At 37.7% G+C, this 14,589-nt stretch overlaps 1 protein-coding gene across 2 annotated transcripts in view; it reads right to left on the minus strand.

Annotated features, from left to right (window-relative positions):
• Positions 1-14,589, minus strand: part of LOC124172148 (calcium homeostasis endoplasmic reticulum protein) — a 39,600-nt gene that overhangs the window by 21,869 nt on the left and 3,142 nt on the right. Inside the window, exons 3-8 of one of the 2 annotated variants that reach the window (XM_046551563.1) lie at positions 13,514-13,902; positions 9,273-9,508; positions 8,528-8,602; positions 6,994-7,105; positions 4,944-5,159; positions 2,405-2,666 (exon numbers count right to left, since the gene is read on the minus strand). In XM_046551563.1, the coding sequence (XP_046407519.1) occupies positions 2,405-2,666; positions 4,944-5,159; positions 6,994-7,105; positions 8,528-8,602; positions 9,273-9,508; positions 13,514-13,902 (1,290 nt within the window). The remainder of the gene's footprint in view (positions 1-2,404; positions 2,667-4,943; positions 5,160-6,993; positions 7,106-8,527; positions 8,603-9,272; positions 9,509-13,513; positions 13,903-14,589) is intronic. The other variant, XM_046551571.1, reaches the window with a different exon arrangement.

Below are 14,589 nucleotides of genomic sequence, written 5' to 3' on the forward strand. Positions count from 1 at the left end.
CAAAATAAAAACAAGAAAATACTACCACAGTGAAAGGTAATTTGATAAATTACACATTTGTAAAAAATAATTGGAAAATTACAAATTTCGAACATTAAAAGGTAACTAAAAAGAAAGGTGAGAGGGAAGCTATGATAAACCAATCTCAGATTTGTAGAATGAAGACAATCAACAAATTTTTAATTAGGATGTATTTAAAATGGAATAAATACTGCATCAGAGAAATAACCTCGATACTATGTGCAATTTTTATAAAAATTAAAGTTTAATTATAATCATTATTATTTTTATAACTATCAACACAACACCAATATACCAGTCATGGTGGTTTCAAGGAATCCAACAAACCAATATTAACCTTCACACCCACAGGACTCCAAACCCACCATTTTTACCTACTCCAGCTCAGCATGGGTATTAGTAGGTTATCTCTTCATCTCATTCATTAACTCTCTTCCTTTCCTACTCCTTACCCACTTCCCTAAAATCCTACCCCATCATAGCCTTTGCCATAGACTACATACTAAATCCAAGCCTTCAATCTCCAATTAATCCCTTCCACCAGTTTACACTGATGACCTGCCATTTCAAGAGTTTTCTAATCCCTTTTTTTTACATTCATCTCACCTTTTTCGTCCTCAACCAAACCCATACCTTTTGAGCCAACCCATACCCTATTCTCCTACTACTTCCTCCACATTAATACTTCTGCAACAAACTACGAATTTAGTAAAGAACTATGGAAATAAATTTTATATACATACACGTCACCGTTTTCTTTGTTAGAATTACCAGGCCATAAATTATGGCACAATTCCATAATAGCAATAAGGTTTGAGAAAGTAATATTGCCAATAAGAAAAGTGGATATAATCCAGGGGCAATAAAACATCTTTCTTTGTGATTTTTTAAAATATAGTTTAAAAGGATATTGTGATAAGTAAATGGGAAGTGAACTGAAACCAGCACAAAAGTTTGGTAGTCTGTGGCACATTTTAACCCCAAAAGCACTTACCTACTCCAGCTCCACAAACGCAAAGAGTGGCCTCTGATCTGATTTTACCAAAACTGTATGTCACTAACACCAGCATATTTACTATCATGCTTGCATCAGGGCCAAAGATATCACACGATACAATAACAAATACATAAATAACTTCTTCAGCACCAACAAATATTAAAATAATGGCCATTGAAAGAAACAAAGAGGTTTTTCTTGCTGGTCATGATGCAAAATTCAATGCGCAAATATTTCATCCATGTTGCATGATAATGATAAATATTAGGAGCAGATATACTGCTACAAATATTAATGGAGTAAATCTTGTAAAATCTAACCCACTTAGAGGGCAATAGTGTCTCATTCAAAGCTCAGAGCAGTCCCCAGCAAATGCTATAAGAAATTGAATGCTATACAGAGCAAATAACATGAAATACAAAATAGTATATAATACTAAGTCATATTTTGGCTGGTACCTTCCATTTTTATATATTAATTCAAAGCCATTTTCTGTGAGATCAAATAAGCCATTATATGCCTATTTCTAAGAGATTCACATTGGTCTAGTCTTGAAAACAAACTTTATTCTTTGATTTCATCTATTCTCTCAAAATCAAATATCTAACTAAAAGGTACTTTGGTTTCCTGGCCACTCTCTTCCAAAACATTTTTTTTCTTTGAGCTGCTTCATTCACAGGGTGGAAAATGGATGGAACAGACAGAATGCTGAAAATCATCTAGCCAATCAAAATCCCCCTAACTCTGACTCTCCCACTTTCTGCTGCCATGGATTTGCCAAATGCTTCTCCTCTTTTTGATCATTTCCTGGATTCTGTAATTTCACCCACATATGAACCTACCTCCACAGTTACCAACCTTTCTCTACCCAAATGACTGTTACCTTCCCCAATCCCACTGCAGGGCAAACCCACTCCCAAAACTGTTATGGCACGTCATAATTCAACGAAATGAATACTCCCTTGCAGTTACATTTATTCTAAATAAAAATGTTATTATGAACTAAAAATGAAATGAAATTCTAATTCATATTACACAAATTAAAATTCTTTCCAACTATCTAACACACTCGTGTCGGTAAAGCAGCACATTAAAAAAACAAGGATTTTTCCAACGTTGATTATTTCATACTTCCTCAAGATCCAAATTGTATGTTAGAATAACTGAGCATTGTGTTCAACTGATTTCACCTGAATATATCAATGGCAAACACCATTTATATGCTATTGTGAAAGCTTAACATGCTAAATTGTGAGTAATTCAAAATGCTACTAGGCACATACTAATTAATATCGTACTGCAGCTATCGATCGGAGTTAAGTAACTTGCCCATTGCTCATGGCATTATTGGAGCTTGCTTCATGCACAGTCCTGCACATGAATTACCTGGAGGAAATCCTGAGGGGGCAAAACCGGGAGGGGGAAGGTTGAAACTTAATTCCCCACCACCCTGACCCTGCTGCTGGTTTGACGAAGGCCCCTGTTGCTGGCCCTGCATGTCACTTGGCATGTGCCCACCTGCGATGTGTGTAGCCGAGCCGTCGCCCCCTACACCAACACCTGATGCCACAGCGGCAGCCGCAGCAGCTGCAGCAGCAGCAGCCACAACTGCCTGTTGCTCCATTTGCTGTTTCTGTTGCTCCAGTTGCTTAAGGTTTTGTTGAAAAAAAAATATGCAAAAACAAATTAGAAACATGTATGCATGCATGGATATCATATTGGTGTCGACATACGAAAAAAAGACCATCAAGGGTAGAGGAGATAGATTGAAGAGAACATGTTCTCTAAAACAATTTTAATAGGACTTTAATAGAATGACATGGCTCCACTGATTGATGCAGAACACTGAACTTATAAATCCTAGTTATTTATGAAGTAATGAACAGATTCAGCAACCATTGAATTCCAGATAAAATTATTTTCTATTTTATATTTTATTATAATTATAAATTTTAAAGAGGAGAAAAAATATATAATTATATAAATATAAAACGTCTACAGTACCCAGGCAACTCACGTGGTGAGAGCAATTTGAGGGCATTTCATTCGATTGAGACTCCACGAAAGAACCAAATCATTCTTCTGCATAACTATTGAACGGCTGAATTGAATCAGAGAGATTGATTTCCTCTCGCGAGAGGAAATACTCTACCTGGCAAACTTGATAGAGCGATAGCAGGCTAGCAAGACACTCTACCTATATGTTCACACTGCTGCTCAAGCATGAGAGCAGCTCTACCACAAGAGCTGAGAGTTGCACTAGCTAGATTGCTCTCAGAGATGTTTCCATTGTAGACTTTTCTGGTAGACTACTCTAGCTAGAGCAAATCTAGCTAAAAACTCTACAATGTACACGTACCTTTATAGGTAAAAATGGACAAAAATTATAAATATATATTTTACCCTTAACCCGCAAAAATTTGCTCGTTCAGGTCTAAAGTAATTTATATGGTAACCATTGCACATAAATTCCATTAATATACATGGTGTATTCAGAAAGTAATGCAATTAAATTTCCTGTGCCGCTCCAGTCGGAGTGGTATCAAACCATTTGCAGTTGGTGGGGGTCAACACTAAGCTTTCCACCATACCAGTCTCCGTTCTCTCCAAGCTGCAGAAGTGGCAGGACGTCAGTTTTTGTAAACCTCTGCATGCCAACTGCGTCTCGAAATAAGTGGAATCGACAATTTAAAGTTTTGAGCTAAATTGATAAAAATCTCCTGAGGAGACAAAAAAAATTATTTTTGAGGCATACGGGGACTCTGCTCTGTCCAACTTGTACGTTTTGAGGTGATTGAAGGCCTTTAAGAAGGGCCAGGAAGAGGTAAATGCCCTCAATGCCAAGAATGAGTAAATCAAGAGTGAAATCAGTGCTTATTGTCTTTTTAGACAGCAAAGGAGTGGTCTATAAGGAAATTTTGTTCTCAAGGACAGACATTTAACGCTACCTTTTACATGAACATGCAGGAAAGACTCCAAAAAAAGGATCATCAGCACAAGAAAAGACATCTCCGCTACTTGATAATCCCATCCTCGACAACGCACCTTGCCAAAGCGTGCTACGAGTCCGCAAGTTCCTAGCAAAACACAAGGTTCGAACAATGCCCCAAACCCCCAAAGTCCATATTTCGCCCCAGCAGACTCCTTCCTATTACCTAAGATTAAGCAGCCGAGAAATGAACCCATTTTTTGCCCATACAAGAGACACTAACAGTCATGACGAGAACCTTGCCAGAGGTGCCTGAAGAAACCTTCCTGGGTGCATACCTGTCATGGCAGAGTCACTAGAAAAAATGTGTTGAAGTCCAAGAGCAGTATTTTGAAAATTTTCAAGTGCTTCTGCAAATATATTCAATTAGTTTCTTAAAAAAATAATTGCATTACTTTAGGAACGCACCCTGTAGGACCCTCCCACAAAAATCTCTTGCGAAAATATGAACAAGCAATCTTAAACTCAGATTTTTATCTACCACCTAAAATTGGATGATAAAAATGTTAATTGACATCTGCTGCATACTTTTAGCACAGTCCTTAACTAGTTCTAACTAACTTAACACTAGAAGTACCAGACCCGTTATTTTGACGGGTAAATTCTCCTTTCTTAATCATATTGCCTAGAATTTTTTTCTGTTGTCTTCATTTTTCCTGACTTCTATTTACATATTTTTTAAGGAACATATATATTCCATTAAAATATAATTTAATATTTTCTCAAGGAAATAGAGTTATACCACCTGTATACGTGTCTGTCTGTCAGAGGAAGGAAGAGAATAGGACTTTTATGTAGAAAGAAAGGAGAAGACCTCATTATGGATTGAAGAGGGAGGTGAATGAAGGGAGGGTAGACTGCCAGAATACTACTTCAATACTCCTTGCAAACCTACCTTAATCAGTAGAATACATAAATAATAACAATATCAATTACCTGGATCTGCTGAGTCGCATGACGAACAAAAGCTTGATGTTGGGCTTGGTAGCCTTCATACGTTCGCTGAACTGCCGTTGTCACAGGAGTGAGAGCAGCGGCATGCTCAGTGATAAGGCTAGCCTGATACTCTGACCATGACTGAGATGGATGTTTCAGCCTCTCAATCACTGAAGGTTCAAAATAGTTGCTTTTTGACTCCCATAATGTTAACAGCTGAAATACAGAAAGACATATGTACTCAGTTAACTTTACAAAGCTGAAAACTAAGTACAAGACTATAGACTCATAATTTTAAAATGAATGCAGCATTTATTAATATTAAAATAAATTCGATTAACTGTAGTGTTATTATTTTTTCCAAAAGGCAAACGATCTTCAGTGAAAAATCTTACCATAATTTGGGTCATGCCACAAATTAAAAAATCAACAATTTGGAAGCATGGAGACTAAACACAAGGAAATGATTTATTATGCAGCCGCCAATTTATTATGAAGACCAGCTTTTAACAGTGCAAAGGCCTTTCCCCATCAGAAAAGGCCTTTTACCACGAAAAATTCCCGATTCTATTGAAGGCAAACGGATTAGGGTCACCTATATAAAGAAGTTGGTCTCACAGCAAGATATATTTAATATTTATAACCTCTTCTAAGCTGTTATAAATCATTATAGCAATATGATATTCATTTTAAGACACAGAGAGCTCCAACAATATCCATTTTCATCCACGAATGCTTGAGGAGAAATCTACCATCAGCACCAGAAATCCTCTTCTCAAACTAGAACACCCAAACTCCCACCCCTGCCACGGGCTGAGCAAAACCTATTCCTGCAATGCACTGGGCAATTCCCACTCCTCCCTAGCTACCCTTCCGCAAATACTCCACAGCAACCCTTCCCATGTTTGTCAGTCTCAGGCATCTTTCTTCTGAATCTAGTGCTGCATTACCTAAGGGAGCAATCATATATCACAGGGTCTTAAGATATTGATAATTATAATGGGTGATAAAAGAAGAAGAAAAGTTTTATTTTCGAACATAAAAGAAGAAATGTTCATGGACATAGACTGAATAAGACTGTTGGAAAAGGACGATGGAGAGCTGAGGGAGGGGGAATGGTGAGAGAGACTGGAAAACTTGGAGAGAAATACAATATTTAACTTTTGCTAACAATGTAGGTTTAATATCTGAAGATTATGACGTTTTGAAAAACCTGGCAAGAATGCTGATGCAGGACAAAGACAGACGGTGAGGAGCTGTTGACAAGGACAAAAACCTTTTGGGGTTTGAGTAGCCACATAGATATAAAGAGAGATCAATAAACTGTGTTGAAGACAGTTGAATTGTAATGTTCATTAGAGCATCTCTGGTGAAGAATTGTTTAGAAATAGGCTGAGGTGGCATGCTCTGACATAGAGAAAAGTAACAGTTGTCTCTGTTGCTTTGGATGGTTGCTCTTTTCTAAATGGTATCAGAAATTTGTTTCAATACATATGTGAGGTTCACAAATAATTACCATAATATTGCCACCGTAAGTATGGTTCGATATCCAATTCAAAATTCACTAGAGCGGGCCCACATACAATGAAGTAAACTTCCAGCTCCCTCAACTTCAGCATGCATGTGCTCCACTGAACTTAAGGAGTATGTTTTTTTTTATTTAACCAAAGAACTCCTTAAGCAGACAAGACTATTGATTGACTTAAGCACAACTGGTTAGGTCAGGTTGCAGAAGGTCTACGAACCCCACCCTGGCCAAGCTCAGGACAAAAAAGACTATGTGCATACACATGATGGGTACTGGGATGAGGACTGATTAAACAACTGCAACACCGAAGCATATAGCAAGTGAATACCGTATTTGTCTGAATATAATCCCCCCTTTTTTCCCAAAATGCCCATGATAAAAGGTAAGGGGACTATATTCAAACCCATTTTTTCCCCCAAAACTCAAGCCTCAAAATTAAGGGAGGGACTATATTCAGAGGGGGAATATATTCGGAGGAATACGGTAATTGAAATGCGATACCAAAGAGAAATAAAAATATACCTTATTTAATTTGGACTGCTGCTCTTCTCCAACACCGAGAGTAGCATTACAAAACATTGGAACAACAACTCCTTCCAAAGCCTTCTTTAAGTCTTCAGCATTCTTGCGGACACTGTAAAGAAAGACTTAAGATTTTAGCAACATACATATAATGTAGCATAATAAATTCTTAAGCATTTAGCAACTGTTTTTCTAAAAAACTAAGCAAAATATTCCATTCATTCCTATCTCTCCAGGAACAAGATTTTCTCTAAAAAGAGTAATGAGAAGAAAAGATTGTACATTGAAAACCAATGGCAACATACATCCAGCTCGCCTCTGCTGAATTACAATTTATACAGCATCCTCAATACAAGTATTACAAAGAGACAAATTCATGTAAAGGAATTCACAGTCAAATTGCCAAGTTTTATAAACTCAAAACCTAGTGCATAAAAAAATTCCTGATGGGAAGATTAAAACAATTGACATAAAAGCAAGCCACCTGATAATTTCATGACCATTTCTTTTTAAAGCACACTCAAGAAAGTGATGTGAACAATTTTACTATAAAAACTGCACTACACAAAAAGAAAACTTAGGAATACTTCCGATAAATCATTAGCTACAAGATCTTTCACAAGCCTAGAATGTATTTGAAAAGTATATTAGAGACATCCTAGCAATGGCGAACAAATAAATGTATCCATACACACATAGTCATTAATATTTAAAAATTGTTGAGCCTTATTCAAACAAAATTATGTGCATTTATGATAAGAGGGTTATTATGATTATTGTGGAGGTGTACGCTACGTAACTTTTCATCATTTCTCATCATCAACAGCCAAATGAAAAAAGAAAGAATTTTCATCATAAAAACGGTTGCTATGCTAATTGTCTGCAGTTGAGACAAGTGTAATATTTGTGTTGATTATCCCAGTTTCAGTTATTAACAATTTTTGAATGGAAAAACCCTTGTATTGCTATTTTTTGGAATCTTATGCTGGACCCCTTGAACCAGTTCTGTACAAGTAATTTTCTCACAATTTATCAACGGGTTCTCAGTTGTGACAGAATCCTTTCTTTGAAATCATAATTGGCTTCTCCTCCCAGAAGAGAACCTTTCTGCAAAAACCAAGATGGGGTCATGACAGGGGGGGAACTGAATTTGACAACCCTAAATGGGTTCTCACAAAAAACATAAACCCATTTTGGAACCCAACGATGGGTTCTATGAGCAGAACCAAACTTTTGCACTTATGTTTCTGTTGCCAACCCCAGCAGAAAGTATTGGATTCAAATCAGAGTGAGCCTTTTGACACTCATATCTTGAAAATCTTACAATCAGCCTTTCTGAAGAATTTCTGGCAACATACCAAAGAGGTAAATCGGGGAAAGGAACTAGCCTCTCCACCTTGAATACGTGATATTCACATGTTAGGGCTAGGTTCAGAACGAGATACCATTATCCACCAAAATAAAACTTGGGGTAAAAACAATTAGCACATGAAATAACACAAAAATACACTAATGGTGGTTTAGTGACACTTACCAGTGATGAAGAACATCATTGACTAGGTATATGATATGCAGCTTCTGAGTGAAAGGGGCACCTGGACCAATGACCCTGGAAAAAAAATTGCACAACTATTTTAATAAATTATAAAGATTCAATACAAATAAAACAATGATATCTTCAAAGGTGGTGTTTGCAGAACAATCATTATTTTTATTACTTAACTGAGCTCTAATAGCAACAAATTTCAATCAAACACAGATATTTATTCAGGGAATAAGACCTAATTGGCCTAATATGACCTAATTGGAGCACAATTAATTTTACTGGAAGTAAATATATCAATCTAACAGTTTATTCAATCACTCTCTTCACTTCGTTGAATACATCACAAATGAGTAACTAGAGTCATTAACCTTGTCGTATATCTTGAGGGTATAATAAAAAACGGTAAAATTAGCCTCAAGACTAACTATTTCTCCTATTGCGCCCTTGATTTTCCTGAATTTGAATTCGCCTTCACCTATGAATTCTGACACCTTTTCTTTTTATCCCCCTGTACATGATTCTTGTTAATAACCTCCTTGAATTCATTATCAGGCTTGAAATAAAATTGCTCGAGTATCATTAATATCTATCATACAAAAATAACTTAGTTTGAATTAAGATATCAACGAGGTAAAAATAAAATTACGCAGATAACAAATCAGGGATGTTTTCGCATGGTATCCATTGAACAAAGAGTATACTTTCACAATAACTTTTCTAGATATGCACTCACTTTTTCAACAAATAGAGAGCCACCACTCTATTACATGTTGGAGAAGAAGACCGTGCAAATATCCACCCCTTTCCAGCGGAGATTGAATCTTTTGTGCAAGAATCAATGATGGGCTGCAGTATTGTGTCTAACTCCGCAAACCTGACCCCTCCTTCCTCAGCAAGCCTAGCAAGTTGATCTTCCTGAGCCTTACGAAGGGTTTCTTCTATTTGACTTTGCTGTTGCTGCATAAGAACCTGCACAAACAAAACAGAAAAGGATTTTGATGAAATGATAGCATTAACATCAACAAGATGCATGAAAAGCTGACTTCTTAAATAAAGTATCATTAAAAAAATTCTATACTCAAAATTCAAGGTTTAATCAAACATATAACATTTAAATAGAAGAACTGTAAAAACTGATATGCACGCAATGTGTAACCCAGCCAAAAGAATAGATTTTGTTAAAAAATTTCACCTTAGATTTTGAGTTGTTTCAATACTCCAATACCCTAACACAGGGGCGCAGCTAGGAATTAAGGCTTGGGGGGGGGGGGGTTTTTAGTTGCAGCTAATACCGGGGTGTGCGGGGTATGGTATAACCACCAGGATAAGCGGTACTGTGCGAGGTTAATAAATTGTGAAATTTTAAAGATAAATGGTTCAAAAAGGTGAGTTTTATGGCTTTCTGAGGGATATTTTATTCATACTTACTCTATTCTATTGGTAAAATCAATCAAATTAAGTAAAATGGGTTAAACTTAAAAATTTCTCTCAGCTCTGGGGGGGGTGTTAACCCCCAAAAACCCCCCCCCCCTCGCTGCACCACTGCCTTAACATACCTTAACGATTCACCATCTGAGGTCCAAACAATCCTTTGCCCAGGATATCTGCATTTTAGTCCAACAAATTAATGTACCCAAGGTACTTCCAGGATTCCAATGTTCCTGAAGTCTCATATTTACACTCTGTACAACTAAACACTTAGCTGATAGGAGAATGTATCAAACTGACCTGAGAATTTTTGACTAGTGACAGTAGTGATGATGATAACTAGGGACATGCTAAAGTCGCAAATGCGATAACGCGAATTCCGGGGGTTTCCCGCGAATAGGCGAATTTCGTGTTAATTGCGATTTTCTCCAGTTCATGGGCGATTTTCACTAAGTCAGACGCGATTTTCACCATTTTTTCTTCTGCTCATGCTCCTCCCACGAAATTGTTTTTTGAGACGTACATTTAAGCCGTAATTTTTTCACTGCATTGGCCACCTTCCGACGCGACGAATTTCCATGGGCCGCCGTTCACGGCACAGCGCCGTGAGTGTCTCGTTTGAAAGTGAGAGAGATGTCTCGTTTGAAAGTGGCCTGAATTTCACGGAACCTTGCCGTGAATGGCGGCCGGCGAAAATTCGTCGCGTTTGAAAGTAGCCTCAAGGTAGCACGGTGTATATTTCAGGTCATAAATGGCGCACTGCCGGGCCGGATTGAACCTTGCCTTGCTGACCGTCAACGACGCCGTGCCATCAACTGCGCGATTCGACTCGCTTGAAGACATGCATTGAGACCAATGGTTATTTGAAAGCACAGTGCCCTGCCGTTGATGAGGGCCGGAGTAAAGCAAAAGTCTGAAATCCACAAAAAGTGGCTGTGCGCCGTCTATTCCGTGAAATACACATGGAGCTACATTGTGGCAGCTTTCAGCCGAAACGACTTATCGCCGGCTGCCGTTCCCGGCATAGCGCCGTAAAATTCAGGCCACATTCCGACAAGACGACTCTCTGGATTTTACGGCGCTGTGACGGGAACAGCGTCCCGCGGAAATTAGCCGCGACGGTGAGCGGCCAATGCCGTGAAAAAATTACGGCTTAAATATACGCCTCGAAAAACAATTTCATGCAGAGCAGAAGGAAAAAAATGATGAAAATCGCGTCTGAGTTGGTGAAAATCGCCCTTGGATTAGAGAAAATTGCAATTAACACGAAATTGCTCACATTCTATAAAGAGTTAACCCTTTCGCTGCTAATGACGTAAATATGCAGCAGGACGTTTCTTGACCCGGGAGACGAAAGGCAAAAATTTTCGTCTGAGATTTTCCTACGCAGGCCTAATGCCGAAAAACGTTTCCTTGCTCTCCTCCTTTTATAACATTCGTGGCTTCGCAAAGTCTTTGTTTCGGGACCCAACACAGGCCAACACCATGGACTGGCAAAATCTGTAACTGCCGAAATCCGGATGCATTAACCTAGACCCTCGTCTCTTATTGGCAAGGGACCGCAGTCATACAATTGGTCATTCAGTTAGTTTGCGAAATAAAAATATGGTTCTTTCTCAAAAAATATAAACTAAGAATTGAATTCTTTGTCTTTTGGTAGCGTTTACAATTTTTAAACAAAATTCTAACATAAATATTAACTTATATCTCGATTTCAGTATAAAAACAACATGGAAATTGTTAATGCATTAAATTCGTTAATACTAATGGTAGAGCTTCATTCAAAATTTTAAAACTCTCAGAATAAATCGAGGAATTCAATAGGAAGTCTGCAATTTACGTGCAAGCAACAATCATCCATATAGCTAATTCACATAAACAAAGCATGAGTTGACAGCGAACCAATGCCGCTGGTAGGGTTATAAACCACGAAAGGAGGGAGACCAACTACCCTCAGAGTCCAAGATAATGCAAAATGCCCACTAGGAAGGATCAGAAAAGGTTGGTGTTGAGTGTGTTTGATTATCTGCAAGACCTTTCTTAACAGATGTCCAACATAAATACAGAGGGGACCGAAGAGTCTCATGGAGCACAGTCCTGCATTCATGTTAAGGAGAGAACTCCACCATTTTGAAAGAGTTAAGGAAGTTAAAAATGAGCCACGAGAAAATTCATAAGAGTACTTTTTTTTTTAGATAAAACCACTTATTACATCTGCAAAACATGAAAACCTCTAAAGCAGCTGCTGTAAAGTCAATACCTATGCAGATGGCTGAAAAAGCGTCAACAAAACTTAGTTCTCTTATGGTAGAAGACCTAAGCAGAAAAATTGGTATTTGAAAAGATCTCAGTTTTTGATCCCCAAGAAGTTCCGTCTACAGACATGAACCCTGACTTAAAAACACAAAATTCATGGCCTGGATTCAATGGAGACAGAGAAGTTGATATTGGGGTTGGGAGAATTACATAAATTACTACAAAAGCAAAATTCCCGGGGTTCATGGGGTGTAATTAAAGCAATCCAGGAGCTCAAATGTCTGAGACATCGTTTGCATCTAAGTGCCTTTAAGCAATTTGGATCCCTTCTGCAAGCATGGACTGAGAAAGATTTCTTTCCTACTATAGCACTGTGTTAACAGATAAGAGAACAAATGTAAAAGATGACAACTTGATCACAATAGCAATATTTCATTTGAAATTACAGACATTTAAAAGTAAATTCTCTCTATGTAAGCTAGATATATGTATACGTGAAGGATAAATATGTAAAATAGGTGAATTCAGTCAATACTCCATGTATATTATTGCTTAAATTATTCCTGGTCAATAATATCCTAAATTTAGGGCAATGGGTGGGCCACTGGAAGGATGGCTCTCAATCAACATCAATTATTTTGCCGTTAAAATAACACCGATTTCAGGGCAAAATAACATCGCTTTTGTAGAAAAATAACACCACTTTGGCTATAAAATAACCCCACCTTTTGCATGTCCCTAATGATAACTAAACACATTATCCATCCAGTATCCAATGAATTAATGACAGACTTGCTGTCTTAACACAGAACCACTCTGTATTACATTAATTCATCTTGACATTCGAATCATTCAAAAATTGCATATTTTGTATAGTGTATGTATTTTCACGGTCGGAAGATATTATTTAAATAAGAAACTACTTCTTTTTTATAATATACAGTACCAGTTGCATCATTTTCTTCTGTTAAAGCACATGAGAAAAACATTAGGCGTTAAAAAAATAATATGAAAAAATGGATGATATTCCCAATTTTTCAAATATTCAAATACTTTGCGAGATCGTAAAATATTATCCAATTTCAATAATTTTTAAACTTTTTTTTAGAACTCACCTGTCACAATTTTTCAGCAGTATAGCTTTGACATAAAACTTTTAACTCTTTCGAATCATCCTATTCCACACCCTCATTCTCAAAGACACATTTATACATCAATAGCTTCTATAACATAAAGGAATTTTATTGACAACATTTTCGCCACGACTATCAGTGATGAAAAAAAACTTGCCTGATGCTGAGCAGCGAGATTCTGCTCACTCTGACGAATTTGATCGTGAAGTGCCTGTTGCTGAAGAGTGAGAGCTTCCGTGATAGGAGGTGGAGGAGGTGGTGGTGGAGGTGGAGGCGGGGGTGCAAGGGCCACCTGACGTGGGGACACCATCCAAGAGCCGACGTGGTGATGGGAACCAGCAGCAGCCCCTGACTGTGCTGCCTGCAGGCCTGAAGGAATTGGGGAAGAGGATGAGGCATTTGGTCCTTGAGTGACTGCACTTCCTGGCAGAACAACCCCCACAGTAGAGCTGCCTGAAACACCCCCACCTCCAGGCAACATAAGCTGCGTTGCACCTGCATTGAGATCAGCTGAGTTGGTACGAGTCCTTCCTTTATGCTTCAATACTGAAAGTAATTAATTAAAAGTAGTGAGATTACATACGTGTAATTATGTTACATCTAATAATAATGGAAAAATATGTCATTGCCGGGGATGGCTTTGAGAGAAGACAAAGGTAGGCTGGGAAAACCAAAAAATTATGAGGCAGGATGGGGCAAACCTAACATTTTTCTCCTTTTTTTCCAGTATCCCTTACTCATGGTAAATTCTAAAATTTCTGTATTATATCCCCATATCCAGTGGTGTTAAGTCCTCACTTGCCAAATTGAAGGATACAGGTTCAAATCTCGCCTGGCAAATGATGATAAATAAATAAATGATATTCATATTCAAAGCATGGGCGTTCCACAGTAAGTTGTTACACATTACTTACCATGTGTAGAGCCCCACAGAGGCAGTTTTTGAGCGAAAGAAAATGTTGAGAGCCCCTCATATTAGCCGAAGTATGCAGAGGAAACATGCGGATGAAATCTGAGTGAAAATAGCAATCTTCCCTTAAAACAAGAACCATAGTAGAGGTCAGAATAACCCCTTTTCATTTTCATTTCCACTGACTTTTTGAAAACTTATTTTTCAGAACTACAGGTTGAGCTGTTTTGAATTTCAATGAAAAAAGACTTATTCTACTCAAATGGATTTGTGTAATTGTTCGGCCATAGTATCGGTTTCTAGGTGATGATTTACCCTTGCTG

This window comes from Ischnura elegans, chromosome 1 (genome assembly GCF_921293095.1).
Source record: "Ischnura elegans chromosome 1, ioIscEleg1.1, whole genome shotgun sequence".
NCBI lineage: Eukaryota > Metazoa > Arthropoda > Insecta > Odonata > Coenagrionidae > Ischnura > Ischnura elegans.